Source organism: Dreissena polymorpha, chromosome 13 (assembly GCF_020536995.1).
Source record: "Dreissena polymorpha isolate Duluth1 chromosome 13, UMN_Dpol_1.0, whole genome shotgun sequence".
NCBI lineage: Eukaryota > Metazoa > Mollusca > Bivalvia > Myida > Dreissenidae > Dreissena > Dreissena polymorpha.
In genome coordinates this window covers 8,408,226-8,422,691 of record NC_068367.1, presented here as the reverse complement: position 1 = coordinate 8,422,691, position 14,466 = coordinate 8,408,226, and the positions used below count along the sequence as shown (strand labels likewise).

The following is a 14,466-nucleotide window of genomic DNA, read 5'->3' as shown; positions in this document are numbered from 1 at the left end:
TATATATATGTGATGTTGTGAAAGTGAAATGTATAATGATGAATATTAAGTATTATCAAAGATAAATTAATTTCAATTAAAAGGTGTATACATTAGTTAAGCATATGGAATTTGTTTTGTGTGCATCGTTCCCGTACATATTTTAAAGCAAATACAAACAAGTAAATTAAAAACGCTTTAACAGCATGAACACCAAGATCACCACAAACAACTATAATATTACAATATTACCATGATCGTATTTATTGCTACAAAATCTGCTGATATTCTAGCTGAAACTACCATATTATTTTACGTGAATAACAATCAATAATACATTAAAAGAGCACAAATGTTACTTCAAAACTAAACCTGTTTTGTATTGACTTTCATTCACATGCGTGTGTTCACTTTCCCGGCCCGAAGTCGCATAATGTGACTACCAAGATTGTGTCCATGCACTCCTTAGTAATAAACTGACTAGACTGCATATTTTTGGACAAATTGTGTAATACAGTGTCAGTTCCTATGTAATTAAGTTTTAATTGAAGATATTTTATATAAGATAAGTTTTACTAAGATGACATTTAATTTTTGTTTTAGTCTCCATTTTTTTGTGGCGTAGATGGTGCGGCACTGGGAAAACACCTGTCCAGTATGTAATAACCATGCTTAATATGCTGATATCATGCCCATACTTCAACTGTTGTTATATGTTCATGACAGCAGTCAAGGCATGATATGCTATTGTCAACATATAGAACATATTTCACCTGATGTTATATGTTCATGACAGCAGTCAAGGCATAACATTTTAGTGTCAACATTTAGAAGTTTCCGCCTGTTCTTATCTGCTCATGACAACAGCCAAGGCTTGGTATTCTAGTGTCAACATATAGAACATGCTCCGCCTATTGTTATACGTTCAAGACAACAGCCAAGGCATGGTATTCTATTCTCAACATATATAACATGCTCCGCATATTGTTAAACGTTCATGACAACAGCCAAGGCATGGTATTCTAGTGTAAACATATAGAACACGCTCCGATTGTTGTTATACATACTAGAAAACAGCCAATGCATGGTATTCTATCGCCAACATATAGAACATGCTCCGCCTGTTGTAATGCGTCCATGACAACAGCCAAGGCATGGTATTTTGTGTCAACATATACAACATTTATTACCAGGTGTTATATGTTCATGACAGCAGTCAAGGCATGATATTTCATTTTCAACATACAGAACATGCCGCGTCTGTTGGTATACGTTGAAGACAACAGCCAGGCATGGTATTCTATTGTCAACATATAGAACATGTTCCGCCTATTGTTAAACGTTCATGACAACAGCCAAGGCATGGTATTCTATGGCCAATATATAGAACATGCTCCGACTGTTGTCACACGTTCAAGACAACAGCCAAGGAATGGTATTCTATTGTTTACATATAGAACATGCTCCGTTTATTGTTATACGTTCATGACAACAGCCAAGGTATGGTTTTCTAGTGTTAATATATAGAACATGCTCCGATTGTTGTTATACACACTAGACAGTAGCCAAGGCATGGTATTCTATTGCCGACATATAGAACATGCTCCGCCTGTTGGTATACGTTGAAGACAACAGCCAGGCATGGTATTCTATTGTCAACATATAGAACATGTTCCGCCTATTGTTAAACGTTCATGACAACAGCCAAGGCATGGTATTCTATGGCCAACATATAGAACATGCTCCGACTGTTGTCACACGTTCAAGACAACAGCCAAGGCATGGTATTCTATTGTTAACATATAGAACATGCTCCGTTTATTGTTACACGTTCATGACAACAGCCAAGGTATGGTTTTCTAGTGTTAATATATAGAACATGCTCCGATTGTTGTTATACACACTAGACAGTAGCCAAGGCATGGTATTCTATTGCCGACATATAGAACATGCTCCGCCTGTTGTTATGCGTTCATGACAACAGCATAGGCATGGTATTTTTTATCACGATATACAACATGTATCATCAGGTGTTATATGTTCATGACCGCAGTCAATGCATGATATTTTATTGTCAACATTCAGAACATGCTCCATCTGATGTAATACGTTGAAGACAACAGCCAAGACAGGGTATTCCATTGTCAACATATACAACATGCTTCGCCAATTGTTATACGTTCATGACAACAGCAAAGGCATGGTATTATATTGTCAACATATAGAACATGCTCCGATTGTTGTTATACCCTCTAGACAACAGCCAAGGCATGGTATTCTATTGCCGACATATAGAGCATGCTCCGCCTGTTGTTATGCGTTCATGACTAAAACCAATGCATGGTACTTTGTTGTCAATATATAGAACATGCTTCGCCTATTGGTATACGTTCATGACAACAGCCAAGGCATGGTATTCTAGTGTCAACATATAGAACATTCTCCGATTGTTGTGATATACTCTAGACAAAAACCAAGGCATGTTATTATATTGCCAACATATAGAACATGCTCCGCCTGTTGTCACACGTTCAAGACAACAGCCAAGGCATAGTATTCTATTGTCAACATTTATAACATGATCCGATTGTTGTTATACACACTAGACAACAGCCAATGCATGGTATTCTATTGCCGACATATAGAACATGCTCCGCCTGTTATGCGTCCATGACAACAGCCAATGCATGGTATTTTTTTCAACATGTACAACATTTATTACCAGGTGTTATATGTTCATGACAACAGTAAAGGCATGATATTTTATTGTCAACATACAGAACATGCCCCATCTGTTGTTATACGTTCACGACAACAGCTAAGGCAGGGTTTTCCATTGTCAACATACATAACATGTTCCGCCGATTGTTATACGTTCACGACAACAGTAAAATGATTGGTATTATATTGTCAATATATAGAACATGCTCCGATTGTTGTTATTCACTCTAGACAACAGCCAAGGCATGGTATTCTATTACCGACATTTAAAGCATGCTCCGCCTGTAGTTATGCGTTTAGACAACAGCCAAGGCATGTTATGCTATTGTCAAAATATAGAACATGCTCCGCCTATTGTCACACGTTCAAGACAACAGCCAAGGCATGGTATTCTATTGTTAACATATAGAACATACTCCGCCTATTGTTAAACGTTCATGACAACAGCCAAGGCATGGTATTCCATTGTCAACATACATAACATGTTCCGCCTATTGGTATACGTTCACGACAACAGAAACAGGAATGGTATTATATTGTCAACATATAGAACATGCTCCGATTGTTGTTATACACTCTAGACAACAGCCAAGTCATGGTATTTTATTGCCGACATATAGAGCATGCTCCGCCTGTTGTAATGCGTTCATGACAACAGCCAAGGTATGTTATTCTATGTTCAACATATAGAACATGCTCCGCCTATTAATATGCGTTCATGACAACAGCCAAGGCATGGTTTTCTATTGTCAACATATAGAACATGCTCCGATTGTGTAATACACTCTAGACAAAAGCCAAGGCATGGTATTATATTGCTAACATATAGAACATGCTGCGCCTGTTGTCACACGTTCAAGACAACAGCCAAGGCATGGTATTCTATTGTTAACATATAGAACATACTCCGCCTATTGTTAAACGTTTATGACAACAGCCAAGGCATGGAATTCTATTTTAAACATATAGAACATGCTCCGATTGTTGTTATACACACTAGACAACAGCAAAGGCATGGTATTCTATTGCCGACATATAGAACATGCTTCGCCTGTTGTTATGCGTCCATGACAACAGCCAAGGCATGGTATTTTTTGTCAACATATACAACATGTATCACCAGGTGCTATATGTTCATTACCGCAGTCAAGGCATGATATTTTATTGTCAACATACAGAACATGCTCCATCTGTTGTTATACGTTGAAGACAACAGCCAAGACTGGGTATTCCATTGTCAACATATAGAACATGCTCCGCCTATTAATATACGTTAATGACAACAGCAAAGGCATGGTATTATATTGTCAACATATAGAACATGCTCCGATTGTTGTTATACACTCTAGACAACAGCCAAGGCATGGTATTCTATTGCCGACATAAAGATCATGCTCCGCCTGTTGTTATGCGTTCATGACTACAGCCAAGGCATGGTACTTTGTTGTCAACATATAGAACATGCTCCGCCTATTGTTATATGTTCATGACAACAGCCAAGGCATGGTATTCTATTGTCAACATATAGCACATTCTCCGATTGTTGTTATACACTCTAGACAGAAGAATAGGCATGGTATCCTGTTGTCAACATATAGAACATGCTCATGTAAATTTTATGATCCTTCAATCAAATACTTGAAATCATAAATATTGTATTTATAGTGCATTAAGCTAGCGTGCTGAGCTATAATCATGCTGTTACAAAGTTAGAGTACATGTGAGTTGTTAACCACCATTTATACTTTTTACCAACATTATTTTTAAAGGGCGTTTGTATACACCATTGGTTTACTGTTTGGTTGATTGAGGTCCATGGAATAGTTTACAAACGTAAATGGTTTTCATGCCCTAATATATGTCTTCCTATATACGACATTTTACGATAGTTTCATTATTCCCAGTATTTTGTATTTAGTACCGTCATATTTTCTTTCTCTCGACATTTTCATTTTTCCCAGTTGTATTTTTTTAAAATAAAGGCTTAAATGAATATAAGATGTTTTTGCTATAAATATTTGCATTGTTTTTGTAACATGTATTTAAAAAAAATCAGATGCATTTTTTTCATTCCTTTCACTAAAAATATTAAGATAAAATTCTATTCACCTTGTAGTTGATGAAACTCGGACAACCTCTTAAAAGCGGCGTTTTTTACTGCCCATTGAACTTTTTAGGCAACGATTTGAGATAAAAAATAAACTGGACTATTCAACAAATGGTGACCGAATATATTGCATATTATAAACGAGAAATCGGGGTATTCATAAAAGATAAACTAACTTACATGCATGCAAAATAAGTCATAAAACAGCTTTCGTATGGACCGGTTAGAAATCATATTATATAGGATAATTTTATATAATGCAGTATAAATCAGTTTTTACAGTATAATCTTGGTTAGTTCCCCGTGTATACAAATAAAGTTCCATTGTAGAACAATATAATGATCAGTACTAGTAAATAATGCTTCCATATGGTACGAGTTATGTTAAATGAATATAAATAGTTTTCGGACCAATACTCAATGGGTATGACGTACGGAAATGTAAACATGAAGTTGTATTATTTAAAACTTGATGGTTTCCCAGAATCTATTTAAAGTCTCTTGTTGGCGCATGCGCATTACAATACCATGCCTCACTCGTTGTCGTTGTCCGCTCCCCTTTCTAGACGTGCTGACCGAGTACGGCAAACATTAGTGGTTGGATAATTTAACGATTTACTCTTATCGTGACACTATACTATTTGTTTTGTTTCTCATCTTGAAAGCAAAACTGTGTTTATCGATAGTTAATAATATATTCCCTGGACGATTTAGTGAACGAGTACTGACCCTGACATTCTGCGAGATGGATTTTAACGCGTAATTGTAACTGGGCCACACTTTGAACATATAGAGAGTAGACCGGAATTCCTTACACAAAAGTGATACATCCTTTGCGCCGAGCATACAGTGATGTAGCCAAAGTTTAGAGGTTTTTATCTTGAATCAGCCTATGAAATACTCGAATATATTCATGCGTGTCTGCTGGCGTTATGTTAGTCATTTAAGGCGAAAAGCTAGGTAAAACAGAGCTCTACGGCGAAAAGCGCATTAGTGCTCTATACCCATGTTTAGGTCAGAGTTGTTGACACAGTGTGAACTGCTAGGGTAGCAAGTAATGCAAAAACAACAAAGTACGAGTTAACATGGCTGTCTTTATAACTACCTTAGTCGTGAGTAAATGTATTGCTCGCAGCTTTCTTATTTTTTATTTATTCATGCATCTTATTGTATATTGTGAATTTGTATATGGTGTCAAAAATCAAACGTTTTGTACAGGGAATTTCCATAATGAAATTATATTCTTAGTAAGATAGGTATTCGATATTCAAACAATATTCACTTTATATGGTGGTGATTGCAAATTGTCTTTATTTTCAGTTTTCATTACCATTTTCATCATACTTACTATGCTTTCTGAACGTCAAAAGGTGGCATGTTGTTGTAATTTTGCCTAAGTTATTTCTATAAAATAAATAGGATGATAAGAAGTGCACACACATCTCGACCCGTGCGTTAAGACACACTCTTTATAATTTTGATTGGCTTGTGTTGATTTCAAACTTGCGATTAATTTTGAAAAATGAGTTGCGTCTAAAATTATGTAATAGCGAACAACTTCAATGCCTTCAGCGCTTTGATTTATGTTGTGAATTTATTTTTTACGCATATGTGTTGGAAATCGGAGTGAGGTATTATATTAACTAAAGTTCCTTTAAAACGTATTAAAATTGATCAGCAGAACATGTTACTATGCAAAGTCAAGCAGAACTGACAGCCTAAAAAGTCAGCAACGCCGACAGCATGCAGTAGATGCTTACAGCAAGTCTATCCTTTATTGGCAGGGACCTTGAATCATTGCTTTCTAAAACTCAGAGGGATGTTAACATGAAGTTGAAGAAGAGTGACGTCATTGTTGTACATACAACAACAGTTTCTTGATGTCGTTGTTTGGTACTCGAACTTATGCAGTTGACTTGATTTAAAACACACACCGATATTACTCCATCGTATAATACAGGTTTCCATTTAATCGGCCCATGCTGTTACTTTTATCGTCTGCCTTCCGGAATCCGGAATCTCGTTGTTATAATAGTAGCCCGTGTATTCCTGCGCGTTGCGAACCTCTCGGGGAGATCTAACCCGGTTCGAAACGTGGCGATGTAACGTTTTGCCGCGGTTCCAGAAACGTACACGCGTTTGTAGCGTTAATCAAAGGTGTTAATCCATGTAGACGATAGATAAGGAGAAAAAACGTCATCGTAAATGTAAGTTCTTTCCAATCGGGGATTACCGGACCGTTGGTATTTGCGATCATACGTCAAGATACTTGTTGGAAATGACAAATGTCATTCAAATTTAAATGTGTCGATGAAAATTAAATACATAAGATATAATCTAAAACAGCCTGTTCATATGGTTTTTCAGAGACAATAATACTGAATAACACTGCGTTTCTACATGTTTTTTTTTATTTTGTACTCGTTTACTTATTGAACTACCGCGCCGGGTTCTATTTATTAAGGAAACACGACTAAAGTAACACTAATAAAATCTACTCGCCATTGCTTTTCTAAAATAACATTGGAAAAACATTCAAGTTACATTTTGTGATAAGTTGATATTATGTATTATACATATAAATAGATTAGGTATTAGTATGCTATTTAACTGGAACAATACTGTTTCAATCGAGTCCGAGTTTTGGCCAATATCATGGACAAAATAATGGCGAAAACTTTTTTTAAATGGCGAAAATAAGTGGCGACAACCTTTTTAAGCTGGTAACCGTAATCAAGATTTGACCCCACTTGATACCGATTCAAACATAGACTTATTAACCAGCATTGGCATATACAGTATACAGTTAACTCGCCGCTGTGGTTTTTCATAACAAGTATATTTTTCTGGTTTAGTAGATGCTGTTTTGAATGTAAATATAAAAATAACCGTTGTGTTTTTGTTTTTGAATACTCTTAACTAGCTTTTATAGTTTTTAATTAAAATATAAACCATAAACGTTTTTAAGCAGCACGTATGAGTTAGATGTGTTGAATACGTGGGCTATTAATGCCTTTCTTGAAATATTACAGAACTTTCGAAAGCAATCAACTAGATCAAAATTGTGTTAATTTGCCTCAAAAACGATACTGATAGCGAAGTTCCCATTACCATAATGCTTTTAATCGAAACGTGTTCAATCGGTTATAGAGAATTCCAATGAAGTTTTGGGGAAAAAATACCGTGTTCATTTATGATTTGAATAACAAAAGAATGCTACCTTTATTTTAAAGGTTTAATATCGAAACACGTTAAACTGGTCGAAACAAGAACATTTACAGAAAGAAAGGTATCATCTACATGTAGGTTACAAGCTATTGATTCTTCAACAAACATTGTCCGAACTATTAAATATTGACTCATAATAACAGTATTTCTACTAAAAAGGTTTTACAACTATTTATATTAATAAGTATAAGGCAAAATTGATATTGATATGATTTTCTGCTAGTACTTATTATTGTTTCTCATTTGTCATTTAATATGAATATTTTTCAAAACAATATAAACAAGAGTTGTGTTTGTGAAACATTATGTCCCCTACTTCACTTTGAAGCCACACTGCAGCTATATCCCAATTAAAACATCATGATGAAGTGATGGTTCAATGATACTTGAAACAGTTACGGCCTTGGACTGTAAAATAACTGAATTGCATACTTAACACTGATGTTAATGGAAAATCGTGAAAACTGAAGTTTTAAGCCTTTATTTTAAAACAAAACTCAGCATTAAACGTCTTGCAGGCAGACGCGCACCCCAAAATCAGGGAAGAATCTGAAACAGTTTCGGAAAAAAATCCGGAGGTGTTATATACCAAAAATCAAAGGACCGGAATGAAACTGAAACTTAATCTGTAAGTCATTTAGTTAGACTCAAACATCAACTAGTGACCCAAATGTTAATAGGGGTCATCTAACTGTCCAAGGCCAATTCACATGATAAGTATCAAGCAAATCGGTCTATTCAATGATGAGTTATTGATCGAAAACGATTTTCACACTTATTGTGACAGACAACTTGACCTTTGATCTAGTAACCCCAATTTCAACAGGGTCATCTACTGTCCAAGGCCAATGTACATGGGAAGTATCAAACCAATCAGTGAAGAAGTGGACGAGTTATCGATCGGAAACGACTTCCCACTTAGAGTAACAATGGCCTTGACCTTTGACCTAGTTACCCAAATTTTACTAGGGGCAATCTACTGTCTAACGCCAATGCACATGGGAAGTATCAAGCCAATCGGTTCTCAAGTTATAGATCGGAAACGAACTGGTCTACCGACAGACCGACCGACACCCAGCAAAACAATATACCCCCTCTTCTTCGAAGGGGGCATAAAAATATACCACATGAAAAATACATTATAGCAATTGTATTCTCCTCCATTGTAATAACACAACTCGTAATATTAAATGTAAATGTACAGCAATTAAACAAAACAAACTAGTACAATTACTACCGGTATATATGATTCTTGTATAATGTCTCGAGCTTTCAGCTATGACAATTTTCATTTTTTGAAGTATAGACATGACTTTTAAAGATCATTTAAATTCTTAAGAAATATTAAAATACGCCAAGAAAAGCGAATGCTATGGAGTAGAAATTAAAAGGTATGTCTCTTACCGTGACCTTGACGAACAAGCATGGGAGATGTATATGACAATTATTATTTTAACTTTCTCCAAATATGACAAGTAAATCCTGTATTTCAACTGTCAATCTGTATACAAGACACAGAGATACACATGATCAGTCAAAACTTGTTAATGTATTGTAACACAACTAACAATAACAAGAAAAATACTTAAAAATGCAAACTGCAACAATACAAATACAAAACAACCTCGATGCTTAATTATATATACCATCTCATTTACGCATACACATATTTCTACACTAGACACCTTACAGTTCTGACAGTGTAAAGGTTTATTTTAGAATACATTAGGCTTTCAGCCCGTGATTAAACATACATATAATACACACTAAAGACAACAGTGGTCAATGCCATACAGGCATATACATATGACATTGAATATATTATCAAAACTGCAGATTTATTATTTTTTCCGTCAATTATTACGTTCATCAAAATAACATTTATACAAAAATCTGATGACGTTTTCGCATAAAATTGAGGCACAAACCTTAGCATCAACACATGACAACATATATCCGCTTGTATCAATATTTGTGTCTTTTAAAACAATTTAACAAGTTCATTCAGTGTAAGTACAAGGCCAGTCCGGACTTTGACTGAAAGGTAGAATCTAAGCCATACCTGTTAAATGTTGTTTAATTTTGGTTTACATGTTTTTTTAAGTTTTCCTGCTTGTAATTTAATCTGGAAAGTTCCAATCAAAGATGATTAATTTGCACTTTGCAAGTTAACAACAGGAAAGAACCTACACATAGTCATCATGTCATCATGGAGGAATGGTGTTGAGTCATAAGGTTCTAAAATCTTGTGTAAAAATCATTAATTTGTTAGAAAATATTTTTCAGAATAAAAAGATTTACCCCGAACAATCATGATAAGACAACACAAACAATTGGCCTGTCAACCCAGGATGTTTCATACACTTTGATCCAATTTAAATAATTGGTACATACATTCTTGACGAGCTAAACAAAAAACGAAAAGATGGGCATGGATAAAACATCATCAGTTACATTTGTTTTACATCACTCAAGTAGAGGATTAAACACCAGTATCCCTTTACAAGACATAATAAATCAACAGTCGTTCGTCAAATGATTTTCACTGGCTGTTTTACTTAATATCTAAGATAGTCTTAAGTTTGCCAGAGACATAATTTATTATCTCTAATCTATTTTTCATTCTGTTCCGTCGTGCATTGGTAACATTTCTGCCCATGTTTATAATTGCCTGCACAAACGTTATAATGCCATACTGTAAAATCATTGCGAATGTCACTATAAATGCTGGTCCTAGAATAGGACTTGCTTCATACAAAAGCTCATAAATCCCTGAGTCACCAAGCAACAACAGCATGTTTGTATTCCAAGCAGAGTTGAATGAAGAATAAGATGAGGAAAAGCTGTTAAACAGCATATATGCCATAGACGCAAAGCCGACAGTGACGATGCCAAATATTAAAGCATAAGCCAACAGGGTCCCCTTCATGAAATGTAATGTCTCAGCCACAATTAAAATCTTCCTATTAAAGCTAAGGAATTTTACGGTTTGCATGATAACAACTGTAACAAGAGCTGCCATAACGTAAGTCAGTACATAGTCCCAGAAAAGGGCCCCATAGAAGTTGATAAAATACGTTTTGTTAGGGGCTTCAAAGCCAGCCATTACACTTGCTACAGTAAGTGTTCTGTGGACAAACACACCAAGCAGTGAAAAGGCAAGAGCTATTTGACCGAGTTGAACTACTGTCCAGAAGTCTGAGAAATAATGTGATTTTCCAAGCGTCTTGTACTTTTTAATCTCAAAGTAAACAAACAGTATGTTGAATATGACAAATATTACCTCGCACGCGGTTGTGAATACCTCGTAGCTTGAGGAGTAGTAATATAGACGGGTGGAAAATTCGTGATTCGAAGTGTGAATACTGCCTCTATTTGTAAATTCAAATAAATATATTGCGACTGTAAATATGTCCACATTTGCGTTGTAAAGAGTAAATTCCAGGAACACAGCTCGGGTGTAATCATCAATCCATCCATTTTTAGCAAGCCCAGTAATTTTATCTAAAACAATAAAAACGGAAATAAAATAAGCTTTTTAAGCCCATAAACACAAAATCATTTTTTTTCTGATATTTTATTTGTAATTTGGTAATGTTGTAATTTTTTTCCTCATGAAACATTGCGTTTAATGGTATAAACAATCACTAAGATTGCATTGCGTTAACCAAAATTTTCGTACAACTGTCGAAATCTTTTTAATTAATCAAATAAATTAATAAAACTAAATCAAAAAAGGATTAGTTGGTTGTTTATCAATAGCATCACTATTGCAAGAAATCATAAAGAATAAAAAAAAGACCGCTCCCTAACTAACCAGTAGGATCCTCCCTGGCCCCAACTTCCAGAACAAATCCACCACCTGAATATGTATCAATCACGCCTGCAAAGGGCAGAGTCTTCAGAGACCAAGCGGACTGAAAGCTCCAAGGGCCTATACTAGCCGTGAGATTGCTGGATGTAGCATTATTCACTGGATCAATAAGGTTCTCCCAGGACATGTTGTATCTGTTCCTGTCCTCAATAAACATGGAGTAGGAAGGCTGACAGCCTCGCGGAAGGCCTTCTATGAATATTGGTCCACATTCGCCTGTATGTACAATTTTATCAAGTAATTCACATATATCTTTGCTTATACTTGCTGTATAACATGTTTTAAACTAAGTTTTCAACATGTTCTAATCACTAAAACTAAGATCATAAACTAGCATTGTTGAAATGATTCCCTGATAATTCAAGTCTATGTAAAAGAAAAGACCGACATGCGAGAAAATGGCATATTTGTTCACATACGAAAATGTTAAAATACATATCTGTGACTGAAAAACACATTCTCAAAACACATACCTCTTAAATTGCTTTTTAATGGGCCTAAAACAAAAATCTTAGTCAGCATCATAAAATAAGCATAGGTATTTAGTTCTGAATGAAGGATGCTTTGATAAAAATCTCCAATAATAAGATTATCTTAAATATTATAATTGTTCAGGTGTGTAAGGTTGTATTTGACATTATCACATGTCATACCCTGTTTCCTTCGTGATATAACCATTACGAATATTTGTATGTTACACATGTGAAATATACTTTTTAAACATTTCATTTGCTTACTTTCGTTCGATTGATCAATTGCATTTTGTTATTTTGCTGAAATGACGTTGCAACGTCAAATGACGTCACGACATGTAAACTCCATTCGGGATTTATAATTATGTTTGCGTAAATATTTATAAAATTTGCTTATTTAAAAGCATGTGATAAAAAAGATCTGACACTCGTTGTCATTTCATACCATTTTTTATATAACTCGTCCAGGAAATTCGTAAGTAAGCTCGCAAAAGGCTCGCTTACTAACAAAATTCCTGAACTCGTTTAATAAAATATGGTATGATATGACAACGAGTGCCTGATCCTATATTTATTCTGATATTGATACGATATTGGTCAGACTATCCGGTGCAGTCTGCAAAGGCTTATCAGGGACGACACTTTCCGCTATTATTTTTTCTGTTTAAAGAAAGTTGATTCTTAGCAAAAATCCAGATAAAGCAGAAAGTGCTGTCCCTGATTAGCCTGTGCGGACTGCACAGGCTTATTTGGTCCGACATTTTTGGCACATGCATTAAACCCCTTAAATCTGCATGATTTATTATTTTACACAAAGAAATTCAGTAGTAGCCTTTCTAATGTACAATATATTACAAATAAAAGATTTACATACTTACAGCTAGATCTCTATAGTATGCATGCGGAATATTTCTTGAAATATTAAATTCTATTAATTGTTCATGAATATACGTTTAGAACTTACTTAATGAAACCAATTAAACCATAAAATACCTGTACGTAAAATAGTCTTCACTTACATTCTTGTATGTATGTATGCCATATCTTACAGAGAAAAAACAACAACCATTTTTGCCAACAAATACAATTTATTAAAATTGAGTCACAAATGCTGCATCTTATCTGGTAACAAAGATTTCCACCAAAAGATTCGACCAGCTGACATAGTTTTAATATTCATTTTACCCAGATACGAAGTCAGTCAAGAAAATGTCAAGGTAAGCACTGTGACACAATTGGAGTTATAAACTCATAAACGCTTTCACTTGAATGGTAACAACCATTTTTCTATGAACTGACCTGCTGAAGTAGATTTTTTATGCAAATAACCCGAATTAAAATTAAGCTACATTTTGTCAAGATGAAAATATTACCAAGTTTCATCAAGATTGAGTAATAAGTTGTTGGTTCATGCTCTGTAGATAAATAAAGCAAACAAGAAATGTGTCCACACAACACGGATGCCCCAAATTGTAACTTTGTCACTACAAAAGCATAACTTTGTAAATGTTTTTGAGATAGACATCGCATTTGTTTCATTTAACTATTAGTTGCTTCATAACACGTGTTCACTATTTAAATTTGGTTGTTTGTTACATATGTTATCTTCTGCAGTTTGTAGATGCAAATAACATTTTCATATATTTACTAAAGCAATGCGTTGAATACAATATTCTTGTTTCTATGGCAGTCTTTTTCATGGCACATTAAAGCATGTGGATAATGGTGTATTGTTATGTGTTGCAGGTGAACTTGGCCAAATGATAATCTAGATAAACCTTGTAACAATTTTTGGTGAAGATTGGATGCAAACAACTTGAAATAGAGAGCGGACACCCTGCTGAATGTTGAAAACGCCCTAAGTGAACCCCTGACCTAGTTTGTTGCCCCATGACCTAGTTTTTTTGCCCGGTATAGCCCATGTTGAAACTTGGCCTAGACATTATCTAGATAAAACTTGTGACCAAGTTTGGTGAAGATTGGATGAAAAATACTGCTCCAGCAGCTGGAATTTCACTTCTATATATTAAAGTAGAGAGCGGACACCATCTGAATGTTTAAAACACACTAAAGGAACCCGTGAC

At 35.0% G+C, this 14,466-nt stretch overlaps 2 protein-coding genes across 2 annotated transcripts in view; one reads left to right on the top strand and one right to left on the bottom strand.

The window, feature by feature from the left end:
* LOC127855142 (uncharacterized) overlaps nt 1–14,466 on the top strand; it is a 368,604-nt gene that overhangs the window by 282,650 nt on the left and 71,488 nt on the right. The window lies entirely within an intron of this gene.
* LOC127855131 (uncharacterized) overlaps nt 8,029–14,466 on the bottom strand; it is a 188,405-nt gene continuing 181,967 nt past the window's right edge. The window contains exons 44-45 of the mRNA XM_052390515.1: nt 11,853–12,125; nt 8,029–11,539 (exon numbers count right to left, since the gene is read on the bottom strand). Of these exons, the coding sequence (XP_052246475.1) occupies nt 10,590–11,539; nt 11,853–12,125 (1,223 nt within the window). The 3' untranslated portion in view covers nt 8,029–10,589. The remainder of the gene's footprint in view (nt 11,540–11,852; nt 12,126–14,466) is intronic.